Source organism: Sphaerodactylus townsendi, linkage group LG02 (assembly GCF_021028975.2).
Source record: "Sphaerodactylus townsendi isolate TG3544 linkage group LG02, MPM_Stown_v2.3, whole genome shotgun sequence".
NCBI lineage: Eukaryota > Metazoa > Chordata > Lepidosauria > Squamata > Sphaerodactylidae > Sphaerodactylus > Sphaerodactylus townsendi.
Window position 1 is genome coordinate 131,725,201 of NC_059426.1, and position 24,447 is coordinate 131,749,647.

Sequence of the window (24,447 nt, forward strand, 5' to 3'; positions counted from 1 at the left end):
AAAGGAGGATATGGCTACAAAGATTGAAAAAAAAACCTACAGAATTCTAAACATCCAAAATCTCGTGGACTAAGCAGAGATATTGTCATCTTCTACACAAAGGATTTTGCTAATTAAGGTTGTGCACTGGCCGAAAAAAGCAGCCTACAGCCACCATTAAACCCATTTAGGAGGGGAACTTCACACAGTTCTCACCCCCCAAATGAGTTAGGATCGCATTTAATCGGCCAAGATGGGTTTTTTGAAAGTTGATGAAAAAGTGACTTTTCTCTTTGAGGCCCATCAAATCACCATTCAAGATGAAAGATAAAGAGACCATAATAATTAGAAAAATACCAACGAGAGTCTTGAAACAGAGGACTATGCTTTTTTGGCAGATGCTCCAAAGAAGAAATAGATAAGATTTATATGGCCGAAATGGGAAGGTATTTTGTTTATGTACAAAGGACAGCAACAGAGAATCACCACTACAGCAAGTGCCCAAGGAATTCTACAAGAAGAATATTAAAGATTTCACTTAAAATATCAAGCTATTACATTTGTGAAATGTAAGAAAAAAGGATAAAATAGATTAAAATATTAGATATTAAAAGCAATAGAAGAATGTTAGATGTCTGTTTCAATTATATAATTTAGTGAAGGGGATGACCTAGGAGGGAAGGATAAATATTATATAAAAGTCTCCAATTTTTGAACTAACTTAGAGAGATAAGGCTACAACAAGGTAAAATTACAGCTACGTCTGTACTTTTAAAAAAGTTGAACAAGGTTCAAATTATTTTTTAAAACTTTAAAGTTCTCTGGTTTTGATATTAAGGAAATTTTTATTATTATTATTATTATTATTATTATTATTATTATTATTATTATTATTATTATTATTATTATTGTAGATTTCACAGCTGCCAGATCTTTAGCTGGTTGTTGGCCTTCATTACAATTCGAGCCTCAACCAACCAGCCACAGCCTCTAAACAACACTAGAGGGGTATGGGAACCTATGACAGGGGTAGGGAACCTGCGGCTCTCCAGATGTTCAGGAACTACAATTCCCATCAGCCTCTGTCAGCATGGCCAATTGGCCATGCTGGTAGGGGCTGATGGGAATTGTAGTTCCTGAACATCTGGAGAGCCGCAGGTTCCCTACCCCTGATCTATGATATCAAATACTGCGGTGAGTTCTAACAACACCAGCAGCACCGAACCACATGCATCCAAGTGGAACCGGAGTTTGTCCATGACAGTGACCAGTACCATCTCGGTCCCATGGCCAGTGCGGAAACTGAACTGGAAGGGATCCAATAAGCTAGCATCATCCAGGAATCTCTGGAGCTGATCTGCCACTACTCGCTCAATTACCTTACCCAGAAATGGAAGGTTCGAAACTGAGCAATAATTGACCGAATCTAATGGATCTAATTGTGGTCTTTTCAGGAGCGGGCAGACCACTGCCTCTTTAAGCCGACCTTGAAAAACTCCTTGCTCAAGGGAGCAATTGATAATATTCAACAGGTGGCTCTGAAGTTCCTCTCTGCTGGCGTTCACCAACCAGGAAGGGCATGACTCAAAAGGACAAGTGGTAGAACATACAGGTGCCAGTATCCTGTCCACTTCCATCGGGTCGAGCAGACTGAGGTGGTCCAAACAAGGACCTAAAGATGGCCAAGTGGCCTCCAGGTCATTTATTGCATCAAATGTTTCGGGACAGGTTTGGTGGAGGGCCAAGACTTTGTCTGTGAAGTAGTTCACAAATGCCTCACAGCCAAGTTCTAATTCCCTCAATTTAGGACCCATAGCAGAGGTCGTGAGTGCTCGAATTACACTAAACAATTGTGCCAGGTATGAACTAGAAGTAACAATAGAGGAGGTAAAATACTCCCTCTTTGCTTCCTTCACAGCTCTCTCATAGGATCTCATAAATGCCCAATGCAAGTGTCTTGTCCCTTTGTCAAAAACCTGCCACCACACTTGCTCTAGTTGTCTCAACTCCTGCTTCATCCTTTGCAGCTCCTCAGTATACCAAGCAGCTGGTCTGGCGTTGGAGCAGAGAGGGCACCTTGGAGTGACAACCTCAATGGCTTCAGACAGCCTGGTCTACCAGCTCTCTACCAGCTCATCAAGAGTGTCACCAGTGGGTGGGGTCTCCTGCAGAGCATCCTGGAACTGCTCTGGGTTCATTAGTCTCTGCGGGTGGGCCAAAATATACCCATTGCCAAGACAGGGGTGGGGGGGGGGTGGGGGGGTGGGGGGGGAGCATCAATCTGAGCTTTAAGGACATAGACCACGGCACTCTATCAATAGGGGATAAGTCCACATACACACATGCTGCGAAGATCAGGTCCAGAGTGTGGCCTTGTTGGCGCATGGGGCTCCCTGTGTTGACAAGGGAGAGGCCTAGCATCACCATGGTTGACACTAGATCAGTGGCTACCGAATCAACGTGGATGTTAAAGTCACCCAACACTAACAGGTTGGGGTGCAGCAATGCCCACTCAGAAACAACCTCAAGGAGCCGTGACAGGCTGTCTGCTGGTGCGCTAGGCAACCGGTACACCAGCAGAACAGCCAGTCTCTCCAGGGAGTCCCAACAAAGACCTAAACACTTCAATCCATCAATTGACGGGACAGGGGACATCCTGAAGGAGATGGAATCTCGGACGAGCATTGCCATGCTGCCCCCCCAGCCCTGTGTCCAAGGTTGTTGGGCAAACATGAAACCATTTGGGATAAGGTCATTGAGGGCAACTGTCTTCCCCTTCCTCACCCAGGTTTCTGTTATGCATGCAAGGTCCACAGCCTGATGTTTAATATACTTGCAGAGGACGGAAGATTTATTATTAATGGACCTCACGTTTAACAACAACAACCTCGGAGCAGAGTCTAGAACCCCAACTGCACAACCTGCATCTTTTGGGATAGACCGTAGGTCAGACAGAGAGTGAGCATAATCATATCTCCCTTGGTGTCTCTTATATGGCCTAGGCCTACCACTATATCGCCCATGCCCCAAAACCACGGGGATCCCTGACCCTCCCTCCCTCTCAGTGGGCACTGACAAAACGGCCATGATAAGCCAAATTTCCTTTGTTGTAACAATCCCACTAAAGCAGCAGCAGCAACAATTAAATCCCTTGCCTAGGCAACAATCAATCACTAATCAGGCTAAGCCTAATACTAAACTTTACTGATATTGCTAGTGCTACTATATACTAACAAGCCAAACTAAACCTAATTCCTACCAACCTACCACTAATCCCCTGTGAATTACAATCCAATACTAATAACAGCACAAACACAACAAAGCCTCATTGCCTAGCATCATTTTTACTATATAATTTACTGTATAAGGGATAATTTCAACAGTGAGATTGGGGCGGGAAGTCAAATTTTACCTATGTTGTCTTAGGTGGTTTCTGCATGGGCCCCGGGAGCGGAGGCACGCTGGTGTTTATGACACCGGTGGAGCCCTGGGGCCACTCACACGCTCTCATGCAAGCAACTCAAGAACATCAGCTGCTTGCAGGGCCACCTTCGCATGGGGCTTGCCACTGTAGGTCCCCTCTTACCTCCTTTCGGCTGCCATCATGTTGCAGAGCCATAGGGACTTGTCCCCATGGCCATAGCGATGCCTCCAGGGCTGGAGGCCAGGAAGCTTGTCCCCTAGGCTCTGCAGAGCACTGGCAGACGAGGTAAGAAGGGACCTATAGTGGTGCAGGGAAAATGCCAACATTCACCCTGTGCCATTCGCTCGGCACCAGGTGGATGCCGGCTTTTTAAAATGACTCACTAAACTAGCGAATCAGAAAAACACTGGGGAATGCCACTGCCGCTGTGCTCCAGCAGTGGCAGCGGTGTGAAGTCCTCCCCTACAATGGCATTTTTACCAGCCCCACGCTGCTGTATATGGCCCGTGCAGAATCCGCCTTAGTAGTACTGAGTAACTGGTTTACTAACGTCTACCTTCCCATGTTAGTTTTGTATTAGTTGTTATAAAATTAATAAAAAATATTTTTAAAAAGGATCCAAAAATGAAATTTGCTGCAGTGAGGGTCCTTTGCAAAATAAAGAACACTTTGCAGTGGTATGCTGTGTTGAGAAAGAAACTTCCTTCAAGAACACATAAGTAAAACAGATGCTTTTATGAATAAAAATATATATTGTCTGATGCAGTCATTTCATTAGTACTCATGCCGGCACAAAATGAAACCACAGCAGAGCAGATGGTTCTGAGATCTTAGATGGGGGTTTTCATTTTAGAAGCTACTTTATCTGTGGTGGATTAAACCAAACACTGTCTGCAAGGCTTGGAACAGTAGTCTGTGAAAGAAAGTTGTGCTTTTTCATAAAATGCCACCTCCAAACATTCTTCATTACTTGCACTGGGAAGGGCCCTTGCAAAGTACAATTAAACAGCATAATTAAACATTGGTATCCTTGGAAAGATTTCCCCTCCCCTCCCCTTTGTACACACAAGTTAATACCGGTAAACAAAAGCTTCTGGAGGTAAGTTAAATTAAACTTTTTGGATCTGCTGGAAGATGGTGACAATTAAAGAAACCCAAGAAATTACTATGGCTGTTATGTATTTTGGAAGGCGAAACAGAGAGCTGTCCTGTTCCAGATATGCACACTAAACTCTTGCACACGTAGAATTTCTCATTCATTTACCTTCTCCATGCTGGTGGATCAATTCTTCTTTTGGATGTGCAGTGGAGAGGCAGAATGGGTGTCTTTTATTCTGCCAGCCTCACTAGTATGGTTAATAAACCAACCTTCAAGAGCCACTGAAGGAACATATCTTGTTTGGCCTTGACTGTCATTCTTTGAAAACAATATGACAACATGGTGCAGCAGTAAAGAGTAGGTGATCATCTGGTGAACCAGGTTTGTTTCCCTACTCCTCCACATGAAGTCTGCTGGGTGACCTTGGGCCAGTCACAGTTCTCCAGAGATCTCCTAACCCATCTACTTCACAAGGTGTCTATTGTGGAGAGAGGAAGGGAAGAAGTTTGTAAGTTGCTTTGAGACTCCTTACAGGTGAGAAAAGTGGGGAATAAACACAAACTCTTTTTCACTTTTTCTTCTACTCTTGTGACTGTGAGCATCAGACACGACATGATAGTATACTGGAAGAGATAATCTTTTCTAAAGTACTGTGGACTGAAAGGTGCACAACAGAGGCAGAGACAAAGACAGAAGTAGAAAAAGATCTGGGAAGATAAGCTGTGTTAACCAATTGCAGCTCTCTGGCCCACTCTGCACAGGCCAAAAACAGTGCCCCTGGAATGGTAAAAACACAGTTCCAGGGGCACTGTTCGCATGGCTGCCATCTCTGCAATGCGGCAGCACCGTGCTCCCCCCCCCCCAACTGGTGGGGAAATGCTGTTTTTGAAACTTGCTTAATGAGCGAGTCTTTTCAAAAACAATGTTTTGAACCTGGTGCCGAGTGAACGGCACTGGGTCCAAGGCGCCGCTTTTGGGCACCTCCATTTTGTTTGAAAACGTACCTTCTCTTCCTTACACAGCTCCACGGGGATGAGGGGACAAGCCTCCTGACCTCCAACCCCCGAGGTGTTGCCATGGCCACGGGGACATGTCCCCTCATCTCCACAGAGCTGCGTAGGGAAGAGAAGGTAAGTTTCACCATGAAACAGAGGCACCTCCATGCGAAGACACCTCTGCAGGCCACAGTGGCTCTGGGGACACCCTCACAGACACATGCAAACAGTCCTGAGACTCCACCGGTATCATTCATACTGGTGGGCCGCTGCTTCACAGGCCCATGCAGAACGGGCCTTTTATGTCTCTCATTTCCTAAATGCTGTGCAAAACTACAGTAAGGCAGATTGGTGTTTGTAACAAGTATCACCCTCTAAAATGCTTAGCCTTTATCACTGGGCACTACACTTCAGTCATTGAACTTCATTTACCAGCTTGGACATATCATCTGTATTCCAAGGAAGCATATGGCACATTTTATGAATGTGGAAAATGCATTTGTCTTAGTGGTGAAAAGCGTCTTCATGGAAGTAGTTTGGAAAATTCACTCATTCTGTTGCGATACCATTGGTTGGGGGGCATTGCCAGTTGGGGCTTTCTGGCTGCTATTTGGCCACACTTGCCTCACACGAGTAGCATAAAATGAGCTGGATCTCCAAGGCAGGCTGGCCAATAATTCCTTAGAGACAGATTAACCTCTCTTTGGCTACTGTGCTATAAATAAAGAAATATCACTCTCTGACCCTGACTCAGTCATCTTTATAAAATATCAACACAGACCATATGTAGAACACAGAATCTCTTTTCAGTTGGGTTTTGCTAAAGACAAAGCAGGGGAATGCTGTCAAAAGAAACAAGCACCTTCTTTACATGAAGCTATTTCCCTTGTCTTGAAGAAAGGCCAGGTTTTTGGATGGTGAAGGGAGTAAAAAATCATAAAACGTTTCAATGGGAAGCTTTGACCGTGCCAACAATATTGCTGCCTTATTAAGAAGCAGCAGCCTGTTGTGAGCTAGAGAAGATCAGGCTAACCTTAATCCTGGAGGATTGCAAATAAAATGTAGGCTGGTGGGCTGCCCCCAAGTGCCACATTCAGCATTTCTGGACAGCTCAGCAGGTTGAACAGCTTCAGTTGCTTAGGCTGCTAAATACTTATAGATCCTTCCCTTTACTACATTACTTACACCTTTAGTTGGCTCTTCTTTTAACCTTGCTGGCTTGCAAAGACTGCAGACTGTCCCTGTCTGATTGTGGATTTCTGAGACAGCGAAATCTGGGCAAATTCCTGGAAAATGAAGGCCAAGTATTCAAAAGTAAGGCTGCAGTTAAAGTTGTCTTCAGGCGGCAGCATCTGTGCCAACACATGACAGGGTGGAGTTCACATAATGGGTATTCTTTAAATGAGCAGTTGAACTGTGAGTAGATAAGATGCTGTGGTGTTGCTACATGTATACACTGACTTATGAAATTACTAAATGGTTCCCATGTGCATGCACAGCAAGAAAAACCCCCCAGGGATGTGAGGCAGGCAAGGTCAGGGCATCCCCAAGGAGCAGAGAGAATCGTTTAACTGTCTTGGGAAGCCTTTTTAGTTTCACAGGAGTAAGGAAAACACAAATTTCTAAAACATGACTGAAGAATCCCAGGTCTGTAATGTATCTTCAGCATCTGTGATGGAGACATAAAAAACAATAGGAAACAGGGACTTAATCAGTGGATGTGTAGTTACGACAACATACACAGGTCAAATAAAATTTTGAGCTGGTTTTGTTAGCAATTATGTATTCTCTGTATAACTGAAAGGGCAGGCAACTTATGCAAGAGGCTATATCACAAATCAGTAGACAAATCATATGTCTAAGTACTGTATGATTAGAATGATTACTGTATGTTTGGACAGTTAAATTTGAGTCCAGTAGCACCGCAGAGACCAACAAGAGTTTCAGGGTATAGGTTTTTGAGAGTCAAAGCCCCTTTCATCAAATCTTGTTGTTCTCTAAGGTGCTACCGGACTTGAATCTAGCTCAGGGGTCTCCAACCTATGGCCCTCCAGATGTTCATGGACTACGATTCCCATCAGTCCCTGCCAACATGGCCAATTAGCAGAGCCATTGGTACAATGAAGGGGAGCATGAGGGGGCTAGAACCCTGGGAGCCTCTTCCTGGGGGGCACAGCAACTGCACCCTGGTCCCATTCAGGCTGGAACGCAGTTAAAGGCCGGCTACTTCCAAACTCCATATGCCCCGATCTCCATGTGGAGGTCAGAGTGGCCATTTACTACTGGCCTCAGCTAGCTCCAAGCCTTACTGAGGCCAGAAGCAAACTCAACACACAGCCAGTCCTCCTCTACTTTTATACTGCTGGCTCCATTCTAAGCTCCACTTTTGGTCAGGTGGAGCTTGGGGGTGGAACCAGCAGTATAAATGTAGAGGAGGACCAATTGTGTGCTCAGTCTGAGCCTGACCTCAGTCAGGCTTGGATCCAGCACACAGCTTAGAGCTTAATCCGAGCCTGGCTAATGCCAGGCTCAGATGGGCCCTTTCTGCTCCAATCTCCATGTGGCCTCACATCTGACCTCCACATGGAAGTTGTGGGTGGGGCAAGTCTTGATCGCTGATGCTCAGCTGCGCTCCCCAATGGGCCATGTACAGCCATTTTAACAAACTATGCTCCTGGGCAGAGCTGATGAAATTTATAGCCTATGAACATCTGGAGGGCCATAGGTTGGAGACCCCTGATCTAGCTGTTCTACTGCAGATTGACATAATTAAATCTCCAAAGCTGTATGTTTGGAAATTGCAATACTTCCTCTCAAAGACACAGAAGAGGGGTTCCTGGCATTATCACTCCCACTAGTTCTGAAGTAAGCCTCACAACTGTACTGTAAAAAAGTTGCACAATCTTTTATCCTAATCCAGAATCCTTGTTAACTCAAATGTGCATACTAAACTCTTATAAATCTCCCTTGGGCCAATGCGTGGCAGCTCAGTATGCAAAGGTATCTTTATAGACTTGGGACTGCTAATTTTACAGAAGAGAATGGGGAAACTCTTGGATGCAAGAGAGGTTTCATGGAGCCTCGGGGCCTTCAGGACTGACTGGTGTGAGCAACTGATTATAATGTCATTCTGATCCTACCCTATTCTTAAACTGCAGTCATAGCCAATCATAGTTTGTTTTATTTTAAAATTTCTTTAAATGTACATTATATATAATCCTGTCTTTCTTACTAAGACTGAAGGCAAATTACACTCCATCTGGAACCAAAGACATTTGACAGACAATGCAATAGGATTAAATCCCCCCAAACTCAGGAAAAATGCAAAAAAAAAAGATAGTATGCTTTAAACAAAAGGGTGGTGGGGGGGGGGGACACAGAATTACACAAGTAGGAAGTAATGAAGTAACAACAGGAATCAGCTGACCCAGGCTGAGTGTAGAGGTAGAAAAAACACAAAGGCCACAACCTAACACAGGCTCATTCCACACATGCAGAATAATGCACTTTCAAACTGCTTTCAGTGCTCTTTGAAGCTGTGCGGAATGGCAAAATCCACTTGCAAACAGTTGTGAAAGTGGTTTGAAAATGCATTATTTTGCATGTGTGGAAGGGGCCACAGAAAGTTAGTTACATCTTAGACTCATGTGGCTGCAGAATTTGAGGAATTAAAATAAAATTCAAGCCACATAGAAAATCACAGCAAACTTGCAAGAAAGTGGTTACATCACTTCCACTACTTATTTAGAAAAATATATTTTATATCTGCACAATATAAGCACTGTCCCATTGCAAATGATTATAACTTTGTGTCGCATAAACAACTGTACAGCATAAACAGCACTCCAACTTCATTACCTAGATAGAACAAGTCTCTAGTTCAAGCATGTCGATCTGAAACATTCCATATTAAGCTATTTTAATATGCTTAAATTTAACCCCAGCCAACAAAAGATAAAGGGATCACAGTGATGCTTTTCTTACCTTATAGTTTCCTCTAATACTCTCAAATTTGGTGAATGTGTTGGTGTTCGATTGTGAGTGGCCAGTCCCTTGTCCAGCCCAAAGTTATTCTAGTTTCCCTCTGTTAATTAAAATTTGCTTAGCAGCATAGCAGTAGTCCATTAAAGGATCAACAATTTGGGATACTGTTTTTTAAAGTTTCATTTATTTCACTTCTTTTACAAGTGGAAACCAGAAAGTTCTTCTTCACTTTCTGTAGTTTATAGGGCATGCCACAAAACCAACAACCTGAAAGCCTGGGCAGCAGCTCACCCTCTACATCAGTGGTTCTCAACCTGTGGGTCGTGACCCCTTTGGGGGTCGAATGACCCTTTCACAGGGGTCACCCAAGACTCTCTGCATCAGTGTTCTCCACGGTAAAATGGATAAATGTTAGTGTTGGGGGTCACCACGAGGAACTGTATTAAAGGGTCATGGCATTAGGAAGGTTGAGAACCACTGCTCTACATCACCAAGATGGGCTTGCCTCTTTGAGGCCTGGATCCCTCCATCTTCACAGCTTCGCAGCTAGAACTGTAGAATCAATCACATTGGTACAAACTGATCAGCTAACACTTTCCGTTAACAAGTAGCAATAAAGCTGTTGTGTGACAAAATACAACAGGCTCTAGAAAACATTACCAATACACCTTGCACATGCAAGGCTCTGCATACACAACACCTTGCATGTACTTGCATCAGGGCAGCCTACCCCATCTGCTCACATGCCTGCACAGCTCTTTAAAAGGGGTTGCAATACTCCTTGCCTTTTATCTGTATAGCATGAGATGCTCCATCTGACTATTAGGCATTGTAAAGAATGCTGTGTTATAACTCCAGGCATATTTTGGATGGGTGAGAGGACTCCCTGGGCTTGTGGGAAGAATCTTTCCTATTTGGATAATAATGATCAATTTGCTGACCACTGGGGGTTTGCTCCATAGGGAGCTGAAACCGGTCACAGCCTCTTAGGAGGGTATCTTTACAATGCAATGCAATACAATAGGTGCCTCTCAAATTTACAGTTTTAAAGGCACAGAGTACCACACTCCAAAACTGTAACATGTGACAGTAGCCTTCTGTCATTTTGTTGACTTCCAGTTCTAATTTGCTGAAGACCTGACCTCTATATGCTGAATATCTTTCTTTGGCTAGAAGGTTTCCTTGTTGACAATGCTGAAGACATTGACTCAGCTGAAGACAACAGCAGTTATGGGTGGGCAACGAAGTGGGAGCTTCTCTGGTATTAGAAGGCATTTCTCAGGTTCCCAAGATGGGGAATGTGGAATCGATTCCTTTACCGCCAGGTCTCTCCCCCCCCCCCCGCCCCTACTGCGCTCGCTGCCTACATTCCCCCCACCCCCCGCCCCGTAGTCCCTTTCTGCAGATCAAATGGCCCAGGACCCCTTTGGGTCAGTGTGTCTTAGGGGCTAGGAACCGATGAGCGAGTGTCAGTGACGCCCCCTCCCTTCCCCTTTTTAGGACGCAGCACCAAACCAGGTCCCAGCTTGGGTTTCCTGACTGGACATGGCTCCAGCATTGGAGAGGCTGGTGGGGGGTGCTTCACTGCAGCCGAGCTCCCCTCCCTCTCCGGCCAGATCCCCTCCGATCCTTTACCTGTTTGCTCGGTAGATCCCGAGGCGCAAGGCGGTCGCGACCCCCTCCCCCACCGCCTGCCCCCTTCTCTGGTCCGTTGGCCAAGCGCAGGAGCAGCGAGGAGGCGACGCCCGGCTCGCCGGGTGCCCTTTCCCGCGAGAGCCCCGGGCGCTGGGTCGGCGGGGGAGGCGATCCCTGGCAGGCTGTGGCGCTGCCGCTCGGCTGCTCCCCTCCAACCTGGCCGTGACGCAAGCGGAGCCTACTTAAGGGCGGCCGGGAGGCGGGCGGCCAGACTCCGAAGGCGACCTCCGCCTGGGCAGCGCAGCGCCAGGCGATCGCCGCCCAGGCTGGCTCCCGGGAGCCGCCCTGCCCGCCAGGCAGCCGGGCCACCGGCGTGGGGGCCTCCCTCCGCGGGGCGGGCGGCCCGGGCCGCCGACGGAGCCGCCGCCGCCCGAGCCTTCGCCTCCCCATGAACCGCGATGGGGGAATGGACCATCCTAGAGAGACTCCTCGAAGCCGCCGTCCAGCAGCACTCCACTATGATAGGGAGGTAAGCCCCAGCCTCGCCCTTCGCGGGGCGCCCTCGCTGACCCTCCGCCGGGGGTCCGCGAAGCTGCGGCGGAGGCGAGGAAGGGACCGAGCATGATCTCGCCCACACCGTTGGCGGCTGCCATCTCTGACCGCCTCCCCCCACCCCGCCCGCCACGCTTTATTTACTTGGAAGTAAATCTCATTGATTTCTACGGGACTTGCTTCCGGGGAAGTCTGCCGTAGGACTGCAGTCTTGCCGGACACCTTGAACCGCCGGGGGGTTCTTTTCACTTAAACTCCCCCCCCCCCCCAGCTGCCAGCGGTTTGCTCGATTAACCTGAAAGTTGCTACCGCGCAGAACACTCGTCTCCCTTTCCTTTGTGTCGAGTTTTTTTCAGAGTTCCCTGGTGCCCGAGACTCTTTTAACCTTCCCTATAATACATTTTCCACCCCCACAGTCTCGCTCATTAAAATACCATGAATTTAAAGAAATTCAGGAGAATGGAAGATATGCAGGAGGGATAGTCTTAGTTTTTTGTTTTAATGGTAATGTCTTTTTAAAAAAGGGTCCAGTATATCTGGTTGCAGCGTGCAAAAAGCAAGGGTAAAGTAAGGACAGATAAGCTCTCTCGATTGGCTTGCCTGTTTCCTCTCAGTTATTATTTAGGATGCTTGATCAATATGCTGCATACCATAGGGAAGTCGGAGAGGTGCTACTGTCCTTTATTTGACCAACTTCTGTTCTGTCCTGCAGCTGAGGTTTAGGCAGGAAACCCTCCACCCCACCCTACTGCTTAAAAGTGTGCTTGCGGTTATTCATTTTTGCTCTGTTTAAAGTAAGATTTATAACTTATGACTTGCACTCACTTAATCGAAGCAAGCATTTCCGTCTATTTGCTGTCAGCGCCTGTAAATGGAGAAATATGTTGTTTGGATAATGACCGTTGTCAAGTCACTCCAGAAAGGTAGAACTCACAGTATACGGAATCAGCACTGGACAGCTCCCTCTCACGATGTTGCAAACTGCCAGAGAGCGGAATTTCCTGACTAGCTGGATCAGAGAACTCAAGAATTGCCATGCTAGATTTACCCAACCCAAATCCATTTCACACCTTTAAGGATTAAAGCCACTTCACAAGTACAATGGTCACCATCAAAACTGTAAACAGAAAATCAACAGCAGTGGACCGGCCAGTATTAAAAGGGAAATATCTTTGCAAATAAAAAGGTCCCCCCCTTTTTGGTGGAATGGATATGAAGAGGTAGATAGATTTGGGGAGGACATGTGATGTAGGATCCCATCTCTGACTATGGTCAGACAGGTACAATATAGACGTTCACAAGCTGAGCAAGGTTGCAACATACACATTTTTTAAAAAAAATTATGCGTTCTTACTATCTTGCACTCAGAATTCTACTGATGCTGTGCACAAAATTTGTGTGGCTGTCACAGGCATTATCAAACAGTTGGCTGCATATTTAACTTATATTAGAAAAAGAAATGTATAGTAGCAGCCAGCATTGTCCTATTCTATGGGAATAAATTCTGTATGGTTCTCAGTGTTCTGCTCTGTCTTGTAGGATTCTGCTGACCGTGGTGGTGATCTTCAGGATCCTCATTGTGGCCATTGTAGGAGAAACTGTTTACGATGATGAACAGACTATGTTTGTATGTAACACGTTGCAGCCAGGCTGCAACCAGGCATGTTACGATCAAGCGTTTCCTATTTCTCATATTAGGTACTGGGTATTTCAGATCATCATGGTGTGCACCCCAAGTCTCTGTTTTATAACATACTCTGTTCATCAGTCTGCCAAGCAGAGGGAAAGGAGGTTTTCCACAGTCTTCCTCACTCTGGACAGAGATCAGGACTCCATAAAACGGGAAGACAGTAAGAAGGTCAAGAATACCATTGTCAATGGGGTGCTGCAGAACACCGAAAACTCCACCAAGGAAGCAGAACCTGACTGCCTGGAAGTGAAGGAAATCCCCAACCCAGCTATCAGAACAACCAAGTCCAAGATGAGGCGGCAAGAAGGCATCTCTCGATTTTATATCATCCAGGTAGTCTTCAGAAATGCCCTGGAGATTGGATTTTTGGTGGGACAATATTTCCTGTATGGATTCAATGTTCCATCCATGTATGAATGCGACCGATACCCTTGCATTAAAGAAGTTGAATGCTACGTCTCCAGGCCCACTGAAAAAACAGTCTTCTTGGTCTTCATGTTTGCCGTTAGCGGCATTTGTGTGGTGCTAAACCTAGCTGAACTGAATCACTTGGGATGGAGGAAAATCAAAATGGCTGTAAGGGGCGTGCAAGCAAAACGGAAATCAATATATGAAATCCGGAACAAGGACCTGCCACGAATGAGCGTGCCTAACTTTGGCAGGACTCAGTCTAGTGACTCAGCTTATGTATAAGGTTGGGACACAGGATCCAAATACTTTGCCAGGTATAACCAACCATGTGGATGTTTAGAGTTAGGGAAAGAACATTGCTTAAGCAATTATTTCCTCAAACCACCAAGAAAGCCATTAAGGTATGGATCTGCACTTTCTGAGTCTCAGTGTGGAAGAAGTGACTGATGAAGAGACAGCTGTATAACACACTCTATCTGGCCTTACAGCACAGTTACTTAATCTTTCCCTCATGATCCAATACTGTCTTTTGACTGGAGCAACTTTTCTGCCATCATTGGGAAAAGTCTGTCTGCCCAACTGATGGAAACGTCTTCAGAATGTTACATTTAAACATTTCAGTGGGGCCATTTTTTGAGGGGAGGGTTGGGGAATGGTTTCGCAGCAATATGCAAATGCAAGCATGTTTATCAGAGTGGGGAGGGTTGAACTGTCCAAGAATATGACCACAAAGTCAGCCTGTAGCATCCATAAGCATTCCTTGATGGATGCCTGACATCATGCTGTCTGTCTGCTTCACACAGTTAGTTACTATGTATGATGAGTTCTTTTTTTATTATTGTTTTGTGCAGAAACGAATTACACAAAAATAGTAATGCTGAATATCATTTTGCCAGTTTTTTTGTTTGACTGCCTGCTTACACCAGAGACCTTAATCATCATAATGCTAGTTCAGACCAACCAAATTAATAAATAATTTTCTATAGAAATCACAACAGTTCCCTGCTTCATGGGCGGATTTCACATGGGCCAAAAACACCGGTGTGAAAATGGTGTAAATCCTTTTACACCATTTTAAACCATTTTACACCATTTTCACACCGCTGTTTTTGGCCTATGCGGACTCCACCATGGTTAAACAAGATGGAATGAACTGAAATTCAGCCAAGTTATACACCTAAAGGGTTTTTAAAAAATACATATACCAAAGGAGCAGAATTTATTGCTGTTAACTGTGAAAATATGTCACCGCGTCTTTGCTCTTATATAAATAAGTGCCATACTTGAAGATAAAGCATCTAACTTTGTATTTAGTCAACATTCTGGCTAGGAATTTCATCTTGAAGCCATGGGATTTGATGTTTTCCTTTTGTTTTATTCATGGTCTCCCAACCTTAGTTATTGCAATGGTTGTAAAAATCAGCGGAGAATTATAAATGAATTGCCTTTTTGTAAAATAGAAAGTTAACTTTCTTTTATAATAGACATAGTATTAACATTGCATTATTATATGAAAATGAAGTTTTATCGGTGTCTACCTAGGACATAAGAACTATTATATTACAGCCTCTTTTTTATTCATTGCCTGGATAACATACACATATTTGGATAACAAGTTATAGATTTTTCATTTTACAATTACATGGTGCTATAGTAGGTCAATGAATTTGGATAAGTCAGAGATGCAGCATGAATCAGAAAATGCAGGTTCTACTCTGTGTGTGTGTGTGTGTAAACACACACATTTTCTTCTGTTCAACTTCTTTGTATTTTTTTCATAATGTGATCCCTTCAGGGACAGAAGAGTATGTTTTTCAAGTAAAATTTCAGTCATCTGATCTTTCCAATAATGTGGTCTATAAATCTGTTATGTCTCTCTGTTTAAAACATACTCATTGTTAAAGGAATGTATGTACACACATAAATTTCTAACTTTTAGGAACTGAAAATGTCATGATCACTCATTGTAACTAGCTTGGTAAAATGTAGATCACAGATCTATAGTTCCAATTTAAATGAGGTATTTGTTCGAAACTCTATTTAAATAACTGAGATTTTTTCCACTGATGCCACTATAACCTCAATCTATCCTATAAATCATTGAATTAGAGGACATATTCCAGTAATATGACATCTTAACTTAGTAGGCCACAATCCTCCTTCTAAGAGTGCAGTGCAGGAAATCTGTAGGTCATTCGTATCTGTGCTTTGAGCATCATATGTTATTTTAATTATTATTTATTTACAAAATATATATCCCTTCTTTCTGCTCTTGGAAATGCTACCTAGACAGGTAACAATTTAAAACAATATAAGATAAAATCTCCTCCCTGCCATACTTCATTAATTTTTTTAAGATGAGTTAAAAAACAAAATTAAAATATATACAAAATTTTAAAACATTGGAAAGAGGGATCACTGAAGAAATGCCAAATGAAACAAGAGAAGTCTTCACCCACTGCAACAGAATGGGAGAGCAGGTCTTGGTGCCATGACCAAGAAGGCCTCTTTCCCAGGTTGCCACCTGCCTGATTTCAGAAGGTGGGGCTATCTAAAGCAAGACCTCCAATGGTGACCATAATGGTTGTGCAGGTTCATATGGGATTAGGTTGTCCTTCAGGTACGTAAGTCCCAAACGAGATAGAACTTTGAAGGTCAAGATTAACACCTTGAATTGTGTCCAGAAACAAATTGGGAACCAGTGCAGATGGGCTGACTGGAGGAATATGGTTCCTAAAATTCCTTAAAGTCAACATCCCAGCTGCAGTGTTCTGTACCAACTTAAGTTTCTGAACACTTCTTAAGGACAACCCTAGAAAGAGTGCATTGTAATAATCTAATCTAGATGTAACCAGGCCATATTCCACAGTGGCCAGATCTTTTCTGCCAAGGGGCTGTTCCAATCTTGAAATGGGAAAAAGAAGGTGAATGAGTGGCTCACATTCTTTCTTTGCTTGTTGCTGCTACAATATGTGCTGAGATGTACATGAATTTTGGTCACCATCCTTGAGACATTACAATATTCACAACATTAACATATTTTGTAATGTTGATCTTATTACAGTATACCATAAAATTACTCTTGACCTTCATTTAAGTTTTGTTATTGTCTACAAGAACACCTTGATTAAGGTCCCTTTTACACATGCAGAATAATGCACTTTCAATCCAATTTCAATGCATTTTGCAGATGGATTTTACTATGTGGAATAGCAAAATCCATTTTCAAACAATCGTGAAAGTGCATTATTCTGCAAGTGCAAAAGGGGCCTTAGAGATGGATATTTCCTTGGTTCAGGGTAAATTGGATGTGGATCTAGATGTACAGTCTGAGTGTCACCCAAGTATACTGTATTGCTTTCAATGAGATATGCATTGGGATGCACAATGAGATGTACTTCTGTATCCACATTCTGGCACAATGTGTAATTTCACATTGCTAGAGAGTGAGTGAGGAATCTCAGAATAGATTAGGTATAACTCAAAAGACCAGAGGGTAACCCACCCATATCAAAAGTATGGGAAAAGTCTGGAATAAAAAGGTTTAATGAAAATGTATAGATCTATGGAAATGAAGTTGTCCATTTTGGAGTGTTTTGTGTTATTTGTTTCACACACATGGGGTTTGTCTATTTAAACAGACAAGCTTCTATAGTAAGTTTGCATTTATTTTGATGTATAGTATTTGTTAATTTCCAAAATGTAACTCATCAACTACTGTATTGTGCTTTACACTTGTGAAATTCTCTTTGGAATATTGTTTCAATTTGTAATATATTTTAGAAATTCAGGGCATGCCTCTTATGCCATTCTTGTTTACTGAGACAGCTAATTATATCAAAGAAAAAACTGCTAATGGTGTAGGTTCCATGCAACATTGCCATAACTTTTACATCAGTCAGGTTTGCATGGAAGTAGGACTTGCTGGATTAAGTCCTATGCCAAGAATCCTGAACAGACTGGCCTGGAGGTAATACCAGATTGGTTCACACGTACATGTTTGTAGCCTACTTTCTTTACACTTGATCACTATATATGACTGGTGACTGATACTGTAGTTCTAAGCAGAGTCATACCTTTTAAAACCTATTGAAGTCAGTGGAAAGGTATAATTTTGTTTAGGATTGCACCACAAATGTACAAACTGATCCCTTTGAAAACATGTTGTCTGCGGTGATCAGAAAGTCCCACCTATGGCATTACTGTGTTTATGGCCTAGACACATCTAAGCTTCATGATACATGTATGAATTAGCCCCTCCATTTAAACAATGAAATATGTTTAGGATAAAAAATACCAGCCTAGTGCTTATGTTGTTCATCTCTTAGACAAAAATAGGAAATACCAACACATTGGATAGGAAATGATTTGGGCTGCTTTGAAAACATTCCTTTAGCCAAACACGAATGGTTCAGAACTGATTATGTATTCCTCATTAAGTTAACAACAATATTACTATTTTATTCCATATAATATCAGGTAATAAGTAATTGTGGAGCATGAATGTTATTGATAGAAGGCAACTATGGCAGCTATAGATCTTCATTTACAATATGACAGGCACCTAAAATGACTTTTTTGATATGAGAAAAGTACTCTTGGACAATTTGATTTGCATTTTATTCATCACTGGACAAATTTCGAACAGCTCCTTTTGATGCAAATTAAATTATTAGTAGTAATAGAAACAGTAATGGTAGCAGCAGTAGTGATAGTAGTAGGGGTAGTAATAACAGTAGTTCAAATAATAAATAGATGCACAAAAAACAATAAGCTTCTTAAATTCACTGAGGTCAATGGCAAAGTATTTGTGGACTTCATTCATTCTGGACCATGCTCAAGATAAGTTTATATGTATGTATTCCATAGTGTTAAGTCTCTATTATAGGCTCCTGTTAGTATATGTAGAAAAAAATATGGTGCAACAGCATGCCTTCAAACCTGTCAGATATTTCAATGCTTTTAGTGAAAAGCACAACAAAAAGATAAATCCTACAAAAATGTCAGTGATTTTTTCACTAATAAAGCTTTTATATATGAAATGCCCTTCTTGTGTACTGGATTGGAAACATGCAAATGAATGGGAATAAAATGGAATATTAACACAAGCAACTGCGCGACACTGTTTGCCTGCATGGAATGTTATGATAATGGTATTCATGGGAACTCCACAATGCCACAGGTTTCATGCAAAAGACAAAATAAATAACAACAGGAAGTCAGCAGGAGAAATGATGATTGCAAGTTGCCATGTCGTCAGAAGGAAGTCTACAGCTGTGGTTTGGACTGACCATGGTTAGCATCAAGATAAGTGCATGTGTGCCATGGCGTTAATTCCAAATCTGAATGCAGAAGGGCAGTAAATGCTTGTTGGCAGGAAGGCAAGAACTTATAAATCTGCCTGATTCTGAGTCAGATCTTTGGTCTAGTAAGGTCAGTATTGTCTACTCTGAGTACTAGCAGCTTTCCAGGCTTTCAGAGGTTTTTCATGCCACTTGTTACCTGATCCCTTAAAAAAAAAAGAAATGCCACAGATTGAATCTGGGACCCCCTTTATGTAAAGTGGATGATTTACCACCAAGCAACAGTTCTCGTAGAGAAGGCAAAAGAGCACTTATTCCCAGAGGCTTAAATAATTGGAGAGCAGATTTGTCCAGTGCTCCCCTCAGTTGCATCGACTTCCAGTGGACTGTTGAGTCAGGTTCAAGGTTTGGGTGTTAACCTGCAAAGTCTTGAGTGATCTGGGACTGCAGGACTGCTTGTCTAGATACAGCTCCCAAAGAGCTCTTCGCTCCGTGGAGAACAACTTTCTGGTAATCCCTGCCCTGAAAGATATCTGGCTGTCCTTGAGCAGGTCAGAGCTTTTTTGATTACGACCCTGGCCTGGTAGTATGTTTTGTCAAATGAGACCCAAGTCCTGTGGGTCTTGTCACAGTTCTGCAGGGCCTGTAAGACAGAGCTATTCCTCTAGGCCAGGGGTCAGCAACCTTTTACACTCAAAGAGTCATTTGAACCCATTTTCCACGGAAAAGAAAACACATAGAGCCGCAAATACTTTTTGACATTTAAAATGAAGATAACACTGCGTATTTTTGTTTTTTATCTTTAAGCAGGGGAGGGGGCGTGCAGTTGGCAGCTCCGGCCTGAGACGGGTGCCGCTTTCTTCTTCCCCCCTTTGAAGGGGAGGGGTTTTTCCACACTCTCCGCTCCAGCAGAGTGTGCAGTTGGCGGCCCCGGCCTGAGCCGGGCGCCGCTTTTTTCCCCCTTTTCCACATGCTCCCCAGGAATAGGCAGCCATGCCGGGAGCCGCACCACAAGTACAAAAGAGCCGTTTGCGGCTTGTGAGCTGCGGGTTGCCGACCCGTGCTCTAGGCCTATGATTGAGGGCAGCAACAGCAGTCCAACAGATCCGGGCTCCCTCTCTGCCCCCCTTCATCCCTCTTAATTTAGAAATTGGTGAAGGCGCAATTGGATGTATCGCATAGGAAACTGCACTAGTTTTATTGTTGATATTGTTGTAAGCTGCCCTGAGCCCATTGGGGGAAATGCAGCCTATAAATCAAGTTATAAATAAATAAAACAAAACAATCACTCCAGAAAATGGCCAATTTCTTGGAGATGAAAGTATGGTTTACTTCTAAATAATATTTATTTATTTATGACATCTGCTGCTTTCCTCCTCAAAGAAACCCAAACTATTTAGCACTGTTGTGCCAAACTAAAAGTTTTCCATATCTGAATTTACTATTTACTATTCCATATCTGAATTTACTATATCTGAAGTTTTCCATATCTGAATTTACTATTCAGTTATTCACTCATTTGTTTGTCTGTTTGGCTGTTCGTTATATTTTATTTGTTCTGTCCTATATCCATTAGGTAAGAGATACAGTAAATTACACAAAATTTATTTTTGAAGATCAATTTTGTAATTCATAAGAACATTTAAAAGAACCAAAAAGTCAAAAAACAAAACACCCACCCTTACAGAGACATTTCCTTCATATTGAAAAGAGTGGCTTTAATATTCGACACAAATGTCTGTTGGTTAATGAAACACTTGAGTTGTTTCTTTGAAAGCTAACTTTATTTGGCAACCCATCAGAGTTTATGCTCATTTTGCCTTTAACTACAATTAAATAACAATTCGGGTGGATGGTTTGAGAGCTGGCCAGAATTTCATAAAAATATACTGGGACAAAAGGTTATGTGAAAAAGATTCAGGAACACTGCAAACTGTAAAGGTGAATAATTCAGGGGAAGGGGACATAAATGGACTAATTTTTTTAATGTTCCTGCATTTGTAGCCTCCTTAAAAAAACAATGTTAGAAATTAAACCATGTTTTGAAACACATCAGCAGGAATGGTACAAGGGCTCTCGTATGATCACATGTAAGAAACAATTTATTTTGAGTGCTGTTTGCTCATATGCTTCACAGAGAGCTCTGCATGTTACACCAAAGTCCAAACAGCAACCAACAGTACTTATACCTATAAATATCATACCTACAAATGCCTTTTTAGAAGTTGTGAGATGGTGCTGAATACTGTAACCACATCCCACAAATGACACCATCCAGACCACAGATTGGGAGCCCAATTAGATGAGACACTAGGAAATCTATGACTGGATCCTTCCAACATGCCAGGTAAATGGCCAGAAGCAGTGACTGACAGAAGCCCTGACATGGAGTTAGGAAGAGGCAGTTTAACCTATCCCTAAGTAGTTTTGCAAAGCAAAATGGAGCCCCTCTGGCTGATGTTCGCCTTAGAGAGGTAAAATAAATAGCCTTTCTTTTTATCCTTATAGGGCTAATAGCAATGGGGAGGGTAGTGGATTTTGACTGGCAAAACTCTCTCTCTCTCTCTCTCTCTCTGTGTGTGTGTGTGTGTGTGTTTGTGTTTGTGTAAGGATTAAATTCTTTGCCCTCCATCATGCAGCCCCAGTCCAAATGGGGGAGGGGGGGCTAGGAAACAGTGATTGGACTTGAAAAAATGTTGAGACGTCAAGTCCAATGATCTTCTAGCATCTTGTCTAGTTGCAGTCAGAATTACTGGATTATGCAGTTTCATTGTGTCTCTCCTACATACATCAGCTGGCAGAATGTCCATTGTTATGATGAATGATTTATCTAAAAAGGGGAGGCGGGTTGAATATTAGAGGGACTGCTGTAGGAATGCAGCACATCTCTACACATTACTCACTCCCATAGGATCCGTATTAAATAAGGCCATCACCTCAGTATCAGGGGAGAAGACAGACTTTGTGCTACAACTGTGTTCTGATGATCAGAACTTTCTGCAGAGATAACTCAAGTGAATGGCAACCATTTACTTATTTACAGGTAGTAAAAGAATAAAGTCAAGGACATTGCTTAGATGATCTGTGGTCAAACTCCCTGCCTGTTTTAGTCCAAGTGACATTATCTACTGAGAATGAATCTGGATCCAGTGAGTTGGTCACTCAGCAGTGTGAGAGAATGTCGGGAGAGTTGGATGGAATGTAGGGACCTGGTTTACAGGCACGTAGATATAATCTAGTTAATTATTCACATTATAGTGACTCATTAATTAACTATTCTCCTGCTAGCTGGGACAAATTAGGCTATACTTTGAAAGAAATACCTTGACAGCATCTTCACTATTGTAGGGGAATCTTAGTGCACCTCCTTTGCCCAGTGACAGGGATTCATTTTTGATGTTGAAAAACATAAGATTCTCTGTGGTTGGTGCTTAACAGTGCAATTATAAGCAATATTACAGCCTCCAGTGGATTTAGTGCACTACAAATTACGGACTGTATAAATACCACTCCCTACACTTGAGTATAAGCTTTGGGATTTTAGTAATAGGACAAGAATCAGTGGCAGAGGCCATTCTTTGCATCAGAAATGCTGCTAACTACATTGTAAAAATTCAAATTTACTGTCTTCATACTGTTTACATGCAAGTTAAAGTATTCACCAGATTGCCTTAATGTTTATTCTTGAAGTTTGAATCAAATGCTATGCTAAGCAATTTTGTGTCAGTCAAGTTTGCAGCACTGTATTTATTATTTTTTAAAAAATGTTTGTATGCCACCTTCCCACCCCATCATGATCTCCAAGGTGGCGAACATAAAAACATTTGAACGATCAAAAGCAACATTTAAAATTATAAAACAATTCCACACAAACACATAAACAAACAACATCAGGACCAGGGAGGAGGGTCAAGGACTATTACTGTGGGTATCCTAAATGAAACAAAAAAAAAATCTTTACCTGCTGGTGGAAGACACCAATAGAGAGAGACAAACAAACCTCCCTGTGGAGGGACATCCAAAGCTTTGGTCTTCCTGGAAACTGTCTGGGCATCCATTTCTGCAGCACAAGTTGCTCCATCTCCTACTGGACTGTGGGCCTGGCCTGCCTCAGTAAATAAGTTAGTGTTCTGAATCATGTGTTACATCTTATATCTGCATAATTTGATTGACAGAGAATTAAGTAACCCACGGGATCACAGTTAGGTTATTAAAGTGTCCTATTTTTCAAGCAGAGATAATTTGCTTTTGCACCTGCAGGGTCTGTGTACATCACTTAATAACCTATGATGGAGGTGGGGGGGGGGGAGGAGCATGGGAAGATTCTTCCCATGAGTTAGTCAGACAATATGATTATGTGAGTGGTTTCAGTTTGCTCATCCATGCCAATGATATGTAGTGAATCAAAGTGCAGAAGCTCATTGAGCAGTAGTTCTCTTGTTCTGAGGTTTATTCTCTATATAGCAGCAACTTGGATCTCAGGTTCCAGCTAGGAGAAGATGCTAAGTTCTAGTTTCATCTGGTGCAAACACCTGACAGTATGCTTTAGTCCTAATTCTTGGCATTTGGTTGAAGAGTTATCTAAATCTATTTTTTTATTCCAAATTTTATCTATCAATGATTAATTAATAGATATTGTTCTGAACAAGTTGAGGTCCACTAAGACTTGCAGGGGCATCTCATTTTCCCCTCCACCAGTATTCCTTCTTTTCCTTCCCTGAAAGCCCTCCTCCAATCTTTTCCCTTTCTTGCTTCCCTCCTTCTGTCTTTAATCCACTTCTGTCTCTCTCCCCTCACCCCACAATCTTCAAATGTCCCTCCTTCCCTCTTCTTGGTACTCTCTACCCGGGAAAACTATTTCTCAGTTGTATGATGCTCACTGCTAGACTGGGGCCAGTTACATGGTGGGGAATCCCTGTCACTTAGCAAAGGATTGGACTGGATTACCTTTTGCTTCATGAGCCCAATGAGGGGGAATTCTCTGTCAGAGAGGAATGGAACTCCAAGGAATGGTGGTGTATTGGGTCCACATGTCACTCAATCCACACAAAATGCATGTGCAAGAAATGTTCCCCATCCCTCACATGCACACACACTTCAGAAACACAGGATTTCTCTACAGAAATGACAACTGTGCTTTGTATGTTTTCAGGTAAATACAATTAACAATATCCGATCCTTCAATGTGTTTTAATATTGTGCCATTGAAATCAGAAGGACACATGGCTATTCCAAGGGCAACTGGTTTTTCATTTTTTATTTGCAAAGCAATTACCTTGAATAACATTCATTACTTTTCAGAGGCATGCAAGTACATATCTAATGATTTCTTGAAAAATAATATCTAATGGTTCCTTGAAGAAAGCAAAGTTCTC

At 42.7% G+C, this 24,447-nt stretch overlaps 1 protein-coding gene across 1 annotated transcript; it reads left to right on the forward strand.

Moving 5' to 3' along the window:
• The first annotated feature begins 11,401 nt into the window (after nt 1–11,401).
• On the forward strand, nt 11,402–18,877 carry GJD2 (gap junction protein delta 2). The gene is made up of 2 exons (XM_048485457.1): nt 11,402–11,645; nt 13,208–18,877. Exons 1-2 carry the CDS (start codon nt 11,575–11,577, stop codon nt 14,049–14,051), a joined length of 915 nt encoding a protein of 304 aa, XP_048341414.1. The 5' UTR covers nt 11,402–11,574; the 3' UTR covers nt 14,052–18,877.
• Nucleotides 18,878–24,447: the final 5,570 nt, after the last annotated feature.

Excerpts from the sequence above, each read along its gene's own strand:
- GJD2 (XM_048485457.1), top strand. The coding sequence starts at position 11,575 with ATGGGGGAATGGACCATCCTAGAGAGACTCCTCGAAGCCGCCGTCCAG. Across the intron at positions 11,646-13,207 it reads CACTCCACTATGATAGGGAG|GATTCTGCTGACCGTGGTGG; the intron begins GTAAGCCCCAGC and ends TCTGTCTTGTAG.